The sequence below is a fragment of the Brassica oleracea genome, chromosome C3 (genome assembly GCF_000695525.1).
Source record: "Brassica oleracea var. oleracea cultivar TO1000 chromosome C3, BOL, whole genome shotgun sequence".
Classification (NCBI taxonomy): Eukaryota; Viridiplantae; Streptophyta; class Magnoliopsida; order Brassicales; family Brassicaceae; genus Brassica; species Brassica oleracea.
The window spans coordinates 59,378,528-59,388,990 of NC_027750.1; the positions used below are offsets into that span (position 1 = coordinate 59,378,528).

At 37.6% G+C, this 10,463-nt stretch overlaps 1 protein-coding gene across 1 annotated transcript; it reads left to right on the forward strand.

Annotated features, from left to right (window-relative positions):
• Positions 1-5,897: 5,897 nt before the first annotated feature.
• On the forward strand, positions 5,898-8,610 carry LOC106334940 (arginine decarboxylase 2-like). The gene has a single exon (XM_013773334.1). The coding sequence runs from the start codon at positions 6,270-6,272 to the stop codon at positions 8,331-8,333; it is 2,064 nt and encodes a 687-aa protein (XP_013628788.1). The 5' UTR covers positions 5,898-6,269; the 3' UTR covers positions 8,334-8,610.
• The last annotated feature ends 1,853 nt before the right edge of the window (positions 8,611-10,463 follow it).

Sequence of the window (10,463 nt, forward strand, 5' to 3'; positions counted from 1 at the left end):
AACATTCTGAGACAAATGCCATATACAATACCCATGTTCGGCCTCAGGGAACACTAGACGTACTGACTTGGTCAAGCTTTTGTTTCTATCTGAAAGAAATACCTATCCCGGGACATCAGATATCGCTGATTTCAACTGTTCCATAAACCATATCCAGCTTTCATCATTCTCACCATCTGCTACACCAAACACAATTGGGTAATGGTGATGATCAGGATCCTGAGCAGTCGCAACAAGGAGAACTCCACCATAAACATTCTTTAGGTGTGTTCCATCCACAATGAGGACTTTCCTCATCGCACTGAACCCTTCTATGCTAGCTCCTACGGCAAAAAACAGATACTTAGGTTTTTTGGCCTCATCCACTACCACACGAGTTATTGTGCCAATATTCTTATGCTCCAGCATGTGCATATAACAGTATAATAAAGTAAAACTCTCTTCTCGACTTCCTCGCACTTCATTAGCAGCTTCTCTCTTTCCTCACCATGCTGAGGTGTATGATACATGCACACCAACCCTTCGATGAACCAGCATCTCATGCATCTCAATGTCTCTGTGAAAAGTGAGCACGCCACCAGTTGCACCATTCTCAGTACCATCTTCATCACCAGCCTCTCTATCAGGCAGTGTTCTTGTAACGACAGAACATGTATGTTGCTTGATGTAACTTCTAACCGTCCGAAGATCTGTATTCTTTAACTTTGCAATTCGCACAAACCACTCGTAGCCGTCTTTGGCTCCTCGGCATTTAACCACAAATCTCTTAGTATCCGACTTAGTTATATCAAACTCAAAACATTTCTGATGTGAAGCCCTCTGAATATGGACTTTTGCTTCCTCCCTGGTTCTAAATTCTTGACCTAAAACCAAACTTGTACCATCATCCGTGGCTGATAGACAACTCGTGGTCTTACTTCTGTATCTTCAAGCACATGCTCATCTCTTTCCGTGAAATTCTCATGCATCTCAATGTCTCCGTGAAAAGTGAGCACACCACCAGTTGCATCATTCTCAGTACCATCTTCATCACCAGCCTCTCTATCAGGCAGTGTTCTTGTAACGACAGAACATGTATGTTGCTTGATGTAACTTCTAACCGTCCAAATATCTAAATTCTTTAACATTGCAACTCGCACAAACCACTCGCACCCATCTTTGGCTCCTCGACATTTAACCACAAATCTCTTAGTATCCGACTTAGTTATATCAAACTCAAAACATTTCTGATGTGAAGCCCTCTGAATATGGACTTTTGCTTCCTCCCTGGTTCTAAATTCTTGACCTAAAACCAAACTTGTACCATCATCCGTGGCTGATAGACAACTCGTGGTCTTACTTCTGTATCTTCAAGCACATGCTCATCTCTTTCCGTGAAATTCTCATGCATCTCAATGTCTCCGTGAAAAGTGAGCACACCACCAGTTGCATCATTCTCAGTACCATCTTCATCACCAGCCTCTCTATCAGGCAGTGTTCTTGTAACGACAGAACATGTATGTTGCTTGATGTAACTTCTAACCGTCCAAATATCTAAATTCTTTAACATTGCAACTCGCACAAACCACTCGCACCCATCTTTGGCTCCTCGACATTTAACCACAAATCTCTTAGTATCCGACTTAATTATATCAAATTCAAAAGATTTTTGATATGATGTCGTTTGAATAAGAAATTTTACTGCCTCCTTGGTTATAAATTCTTGACCTATAACCAAATCCATACCATCATCCCGTCTCTGATTAACACCATCATGCATCTCAATGTCTTCGTGAAAAGTGAGCACACCACCATTACCATTTTCATCACCAGCCTCTGTAGTCTCTTTATCAGATATACCGACATAGACATCAGTTTCATCATTTTCAGTCCCATCTTCATCACCAGCCTCTCTATCAGATATACTGACATAGCCATCAGTTTCATCATCCTCTTCTGAAAGTTGCACTTCTTCATTGATGATCTCCACATGTAGAACATTTCTACACATCTCGTGATTTACTTGCAGTAGATAACAAAAAACGTCTTCATCATTCCAGATGTATGATGGCTTGTACGAATACAATACCATTGGAAAGTAACTAATCTTCACTTGCACCTTTGATTCATCTACCTTTATTTTTCTGTCAATACACTCAACCAAACCAAAGTAAGTGATCTCCTCCATTGATTTCCTCAACACAATCGTGTGAATTTCATCTTCTCCTTCACCATCTCCCGAGATCCATTTTATTTGAGCCTCATCCTTCATATAATATCCTCCATAATCAAAACATATAATTGTGCAATACAGATTTTGCATTTTCCTGAAATAAAATAGAATATCATTAAAATTATCATTATTAAGATGCTTAGAATTAATTCTTACACCGTACAATCTTTTCTTACTAATACCAATTTAATTCAGTACTATACATAGTAATACTAGAAATACTAATAAGAAATATCAATTTAGTAAACTTAGTATTTTCAGTGAATTTTTTTTTGCTTTAGTAAAACTAGTTATACCAGTAATACCCAGAACTTATCCTTGTCTAACTAATCCGCTTTTAGGACGATATTGTTAGGATTTTACATTATCCATGATGTGTAATTCATCTTAAATAAAATTACACACAGAAAATCATCAAAACACACATATAATATACCCAAAATCTATAAACACAGTTTTCAAAATCTTTTTTAATCTCTCATAATTTCCATTGGATCTTCTTTTTTTTTATACTAGCCGAGATATACACTTGTTTTAATAACATTTCAGCAAAAAAATCATCAAAAATGGACGTAAAAAAAATCCCAAAAGCCCTAAACACAGTTTTTGAAATCGTTTTTAATCTCTCATATTTTCATCAAATTTTATTTTTTTAACGTTATCCATCATATACACGATATTAAAATGTAATATCACAAAAAATTCATCGAAAACGAATCTGAATTGCCTGTTTTTTTAGCTTTAAAAATCGTTTATGGAAGATGAGAGGAAGAGAGGTTGTACGATGAAGAAGGAGACATGTGGGTCAAGAGAAATCTGATTCGTTAAAGTTGTTTTGTGGATCATGTAAGTAGTTGAATTATGGTTGGTTTATTGAATTGGAGAAATAAATGAAAAGTTAATTTGGTGAATGCAAAGATAAAAGGATACGAAAAATAGAGAGAGGACATTGAGAATTCTGGGTATGAAATATATGGAGTTAATCTCCTTATTTTCTTGATCGCTGACAAAAATTAATTGACATGCTTCCAAGTTAAAAGCATGGTCCGTGAAGTTATGCCCACTAAAATATGGGAAGACTTGGTTGGGTTGCAAGTTGCAACATCCAATAAAACGGCACACGTATCATAACCTGCTCCGCCACGCGGCGACTGCTAGCCAAGTGTTCGTCACCAAAAAGAGAATCATGTTCTTATAAAAAGTAATATAACAAAACCCCAAATCCAGTAATTATTATACGCTATCTGTTTCAACATATAAATAGTTTCGAAGACTTATATGTTTCACAATATAAGACCACTTCCAATGGGATTCTTTCCATAGGAACTTTTAAAATATGTATTATATATATATATATATATATATATATATATATATATACACAATCATTTCATACCTAACATATCACGATATGTTCAATTCATACTCAATTTATACATCAGTGTCAAAACATATATGATCGTGCCAAAACATATCCGACCTATAATTTTTTGGCGAAATCATACACCAGTCGCTACATCATCCAATTTTGTTCGCGTGGATGCTACGTCAGCTAATTTTACCGACGAGGATGTCATGTGTACAAATTTTTTTTTTAAAACATTAAGTAGTGTTTTTATAAAAATAAATTTATAGAAAATGTAAAATTTTTTAATTTTTTATTATTTACTAAAATTAACAAAAATTAATTAATTAATTAATTAAATTTTAATCTTATATAAGAGATAGATCCTATCACAAACCGTCCTTATAAGAGTTATATATGTATGGTAATGATTCAAATTCAATGTTAGTGTTATCGTCTTGTTATTCTTTATTAATCATGGGTATGTTATCATAATTTGTTTTTTTAAATGTAAACACAACCATGATTAATCAATAGTAACACGACTCCAACACTAGTATTTAATTTGAATAATTACAACAAATATATAACTCTTAAAAGGACAGTTTGTGATATGATCGGAATATTCACGAATATCTCTCTTATATAAGATTAAAATTTAATCAATTAATTAATTTTTGTTAATTTTACTAAATAATAAAAATTTATAAAATTTTACATTTTCTATAAATTTATTTTTATAAAAACACTACTTAGTGTTTTCAAAAAAAGATTCGTACACATGATATCTTCGTCAGCAAAATTAGCTGACGTAACATCCACGCGAACAAAAGTGGATGATATGACAGTTGATATGGCGACTGGTGTATGATTTCGCTAAAAAATTATAAGTCGGGTATATTTTGGCAAGACCATATAAGTTCAGGTATGTTTTGGCACTGTCATATAAGTCGGGTATGAATTGAACATATCGTGATATGTTGGGTATGAAATTGCCGTTTTTCCTATGTATATACATAATACGTATTTTAAGAACTCCAATAGGAAGAACCCCGTTGGAGTTACTCTAAGTTGTTTTTGTGCAAAACTAGTTATAAATTGTAACGAAGATAGTATTGTCAAAATTTTATTCTCCTTTGGTTTCATAAAAAATGTCATTATCCAATAAAACGGCACACATATCATACTAACCTACTGGCCACTGCTAGTGCTAACCAAGTAATCTTGTTCTTATAAAAAGTACCATAACAAAACCCCATACCCAATAATTAATATATTATCATAATTTTATGTACCATCTATTCATAAAAAGTATCACTTAGATACATTTCATTCATATTAAAATAATAATAAAATATACAAATTTTTAAATAAAAACAATTTAATTAAATATCTATTAGTTATTTAAAAGAATAAAAAATTAATGTAAAAATTTATATTAAAAATATAGAGTGACACTCTTTTAAAACAAAAAAAAACTAAAATGACATTCTTTATAAAACATATGGATTATTTTTTAATGTATAACTATTAAAATGTATGGAAAATATTAAATGATTCTAAAATCGGTAATTTTATATGTCCTATCCACCACGTCTGACAGTATTTCTTATACCATATTGAAATATTTTGTAAATAATTTTTCTATAATATACATACTTACATTCTCCTAGATTTAAACTTCAAACTTCATAATATAAAAATTAATAAACTCTTAATCAAACAATCATAATTAAGGATTTTCACAACATAATTTATATTTATATCGTTTATTAACAATTTTATATTTATATCTCAAAATGCAGAATTTGGAAAAGGAAACATGTGATGCAAAGTGTAGAGAAAACATATTTAGAAGTTACAAAAAAAAAACATATTTAGAAAACTAAACGTTGCCAGGTAATGTCAAGAAATACAGACCAATAGAACAGGAAACCATTTACTTTATTTTTCTATTTAACAAATCACATATGAATTTCAGTCCACACGTTGAAAAAAGAACAACATAAACGAGTAAGATACATATTCTTATAAAATCATAATTTCCTTTTCATTTATTTTGACAAATTCCCCAAATTATGGTATTTTTAGACCTGGAATATATTTTGATGATATATAACTAAAATGGTACGTCACAAATTGCTAAACCGAATCTATGGCATAGGAAACTAAATCAAGGATACGATTATTCTACGTTCTTCTTTTATGCGGTGTAGTAAAAGTAATAAAAAGGCGTTGAAAAACATGAAAAGTTTTTAAAGTGATATCATAATGGGCCCTACGGCCCACTTGCTTCCTTGGTAACCTCCTTCTCCTTCTCCTCCTCCTATATAAACAAGAGCAAGCTCCCTTCATCAATCTCACGCCTCCCTTCATCAGTCTCTATTTTCTTACGCATTCTCCCTAGAAACCTCACATTCTCTTCCTTCTCCACAAAACCCGGATCTCTGCATGATAAGGGAATAAAACTCGTTGTTGATTTCCTTTTTTTCCCTTTAATTTTCAAGTTTTCACCTGAAACATTCACCGTGGAGATTCTGGCATCGGGTCGGGGCGCAAGAGGTGGGTTTCACGGCGGAGACAGATCCATCTTCCCCCTTCTTCTGAGGGGATAGCCGAGGCTCCGGCCTCGGCGGTTTTCAAGCCCCTACCTTTACAAAATCCGAGATTCAATAGTTTTTTTTTTCCGTCGTCGTCGTCGTTGCTGAAAAAATGCCTACTCTAGCTTGCGTCGATACCACCGCCTTTCCCCCGCCGCCGTCCGTTGTTTCCGACACCTCTTGCCGTTGGAACTCCTCCCTCTCCGCCGCTCTTTACCGGATCGACGGATGGGGAGCTCCCTACTTCACCGCCAACACCTCCGGCAACATCTCTATCCGTCCTCACGGATCCAACACTTTGCCTCACCAAGACATCGATCTGTTGAAAGTTGTTAAGAAGGTAACGGATCCTAAGCCGTTTGGCGGTTTGGGATTGCAGCTCCCGGTTATCGTCCGGTTCCCTGACGTTTTAAAAAACCGGCTCGAGTGTCTCCAGTCCGCGTTCGATTTCGCGGTTCAGAGCCAGGGTTACGATTCGCATTACCAGGGCGTGTATCCGGTTAAGTGCAATCAAGACCGGTTCGTGGTGGAGGACATTGTGAAATTCGGATCTGGTTTCCGGTTCGGTTTGGAAGCTGGGTCTAAACCGGAGATTCTCCTCGCTATGAGCTGTTTGGTTAAAGGTAACCGCGAGGCCTTTCTTGTGTGTAACGGTTTTAAAGACGTTGAGTATATATCTTTGGCTCTGCTTGGGAGGAAGCTAGCGTTGAACACTGTTATTGTGTTAGAGCAAGAGGAAGAGCTTGATTTGGTTATTGATCTGAGTCGGAAGATGAACGTGAGGCCTGTGATTGGGTTACGAGCTAAGCTGAGGACCAAACACTCTGGTCATTTCGGATCAACGTCTGGTGAAAAGGGCAAGTTTGGTTTGACTACTAGTCAGATTGTTCGTGTTGTGAGGAAGCTTAGGGAAAGTGGTATGCTTGATTGTCTCCAGCTTCTGCATTTCCACATTGGGTCTCAGATTCCGTCGACTGCCTTGCTCTCCGACGGTGTTGGGGAAGCTGCTCAGCTTTACTGCGAGCTCGTGCGTCTCGGTGCGGGTATGAAGGTTATCGATGTTGGTGGCGGTTTGGGGATTGACTACGACGGGTCGAAGTCTGGAGACTCGGATCTCTCCGTTGGTTATACTCTGGAGGAGTATGCTGAAGCTGTTGTGGCTTCTGTTCTGTCTGTATGCGACCGGAGATCGGTGAAGCATCCGGTGATATGCAGCGAGAGCGGAAGAGGGATAGTCTCTCATAATTCGGTCTTGATCTTCGAGGCTGTTTCCGCGGCTAAACCAATGGCTCAGGCTCATCACGATGATATTCAGTTCCTGCTTGAATGTGACGAGGCTAGAGTTGATTACGAGGATCTATACGCTGCTGTGATGCGTGGGGACCAAGAAAGCTGCCTCCTTTACGTGGACAAGCTGAAGCAGAGATGTGTTGACGGTTTCAAAGACGGTGTTTTGAGCATCGAGCAGTTGGCTTCTGTTGATGGGTTATGCGAGTGGGTGCTGAAGGCTATAGGCGCGTCTGATCCGGTTCAGACTTACAATATCAACCTTTCGGTTTTCACTTCGATTCCTGATCTGTGGGGGATTGATCAGCTGTTTCCTATAGTTCCTATCCATAAGCTCGACCAGAGGCCAGGGGCTCGCGGGGTCTTGTCGGATTTGACGTGTGACAGCGATGGGAAGATTGATAAGTTCATAGGCGGCGAGTCCAGCTTGCCGTTGCACGAGCTAGACGGCGGTGGTGGAGGAAGGTACTTTTTGGGTATGTTTCTTGGAGGGGCTTACGAGGAGGCGCTAGGTGGAGTGCACAATTTGTTTGGCGGGCCAAGCGTTGTCAGGGTCTCTCAGAGCGATGGACCGCATAGCTTTGCAGTGACCCGAGCCATGCCTGGTCAGTCCTCTGCGGATGTTCTCCGAGCGGTGCAGCATGAGCCTGAGATAATGTTTCAGAGTCTAAAGCACAGAGCAGAGAAGTTGATGCATACCAAAGGTGGTGGTGAAGATGAAGATGATGAGGAATTGAACAACGTTGTGGCTTGTCTTGATCGTTCCTTCAACAACATGCCGTATCTCGCGACTGAGCCGGCATCTATGAGTAACTCCCTTTCAGCTGCGATTAATAACCTTGGCTTTTATTGCAGCGACGAAGACGGCTTCGACTACCTTTCCGCGTGACAAAGGTAGTCCGTCTGGTTTGTTGTTGCATCTTATCATAAAATCGTCATTGTACGATTTCTTAGTTTCTTTTAATAACTTTTAAAATAATAATCATATGGTGAGAACCATCTTTGTTTAAGGTTTTAATTTGAGGATCCGAATGATAAAAATCACTTTTGTGAAATTCGGATCTTTGTATGTTATTTCATTTTTTCATAAAAATAAAAGACCATTATAAGAACTTTTTTTTTTCAAGTTCAAACGATGAACAACTTGGTCTTCTTGTCTACCACTAGATTTTTATTAGTCTCTTTCAAACCGATGAATTGTATGCAATGCTACAAGTAGCCCCTTCATTATCTTTAGGCCTTAGGTTCGGCCGCATCTTGAAGACTGGAACGCCGTCGTGGACGATGTGGTTAATAGCAAAGAGAGCAAGACAACAACATTCACATGTTATATATGTTAGACTCTGACATGTATTTGTTGTTATTGACTTGCTTCTTTTTTGATTAGGCTTTGGGAAGCGGTTGAATATTATGTGGCTCACGTTTGTTTTGTATTTTTCTTTATATTTTAGAACACGGCTTGGACATATTTTCCTTTTTACGTGGAGGAAACTTTGGACAAAAAAAAGCATATTCAAGATAGTGTGTTGTCTTCGTTCTAGCTGTCAGGTTGTTGGCGATCATGCAAAAAAAGCATATAACAATCCAAGAGTATAAGTTAAGAAGGAATCAAATTTAAGTGGTTCAAGAAAAAAGCTTTACGAAGATGGCATAGTATCCTATATGGTTCATGTTATCAATTTGTAGATGAACGTGTCGTGTCACTTTTGTGGTTTGTTCTTGTTCATATATATTAGAAAACATATGCATGGTTGATATATAAATTGGAATCATACTTCAAAATACAAAAACTGGAGTTATATTTATATTTTTTTCTAAAGAGAGAGTGAAACAGAAGAATAAGAAAGAAAAAAATGATTGTTGTCCCCTATTAAATAAATTTTACATGATTTATCGACACAATATCATCTAGCTATAAAAAGACCAAGCAAGCCGAACGATGAACGTGAGATATAAAGATCAATCACGCACATGAAGATTGATGAGCTTAGATTTAGAGAAGAAGAATTGTATATTGTAACATACATCACGCTACAAGAAATGTAAAGTGGTACATCAGTCTGATAATGTGAATGAGATCATACATTGAGATGCATTCATTTATCACCATATCTTATAGAGAAGATAACAATAACATAGCACAATAAGATATTTCGACCATTCTTTTCTCTCAACATCCTCTAGAATCAACATACACAACTCAATGGCATCAGAGTCATCATATGTCAAGTCTATCCCACCTAATTTACCCTTATAGTTAATCAGGTTAGTAGATTGTGGATCACGAAAGCATTCTGCTGCAACAAACTTGAATGTCTCAGACCTAACATCAAAGAAAATCATCAAGTAACTATCACCTACTACATTATCTTTACCTATGTAATACAAAATCCCATTGATGCATATCCCATTGATGCCTACCCCTAATAACCCACATTTGATCTTCCTCCATTTGATCATCAGAACAACCTATATAAGCCATTAACAATACTTTGAATTGCTTGTAAAGTGGTGATATCTTGCATATTTCTATTGTTTTATACATTCATCCATGTGCATTTTAATCATATAGACTAGGATTTAGCCATGTTTAGGTTGCATTTTGCATACATGAGTCTTTATCAGGTATTGGAATACCACATGGAGTTCTTGGAAACATTTGGGTGCATTTGGAGCTCAAAAGAGGTGATAAAGTTGATCATTGGACGAGCAGTGCATGGGAGTGACCTCACCAGAGCGACACCGTGAAGTCGTTGTGACACCCCTTCAGAGCGACTTGGCCAGAGCGATACCCCGATGTCGCTCGCGTTTTCATCGCTCGGAGGCACGAGAGCGACCTTACAGCGACGTTCCGCAGTGACACCATAAGGTCGCTCCAGCTGGGAGCGACGTGACCGGAGCGACACAACCAGGTAGCTCGCGAAGAGCGACCCGGAGCGACGTCTCGCAGCGACCCCTCCAGGTCGCTCCCAAAGCCTGGAGCGACCTCTCGGAGCGACTACTGGAGGTCGCTGCGCGC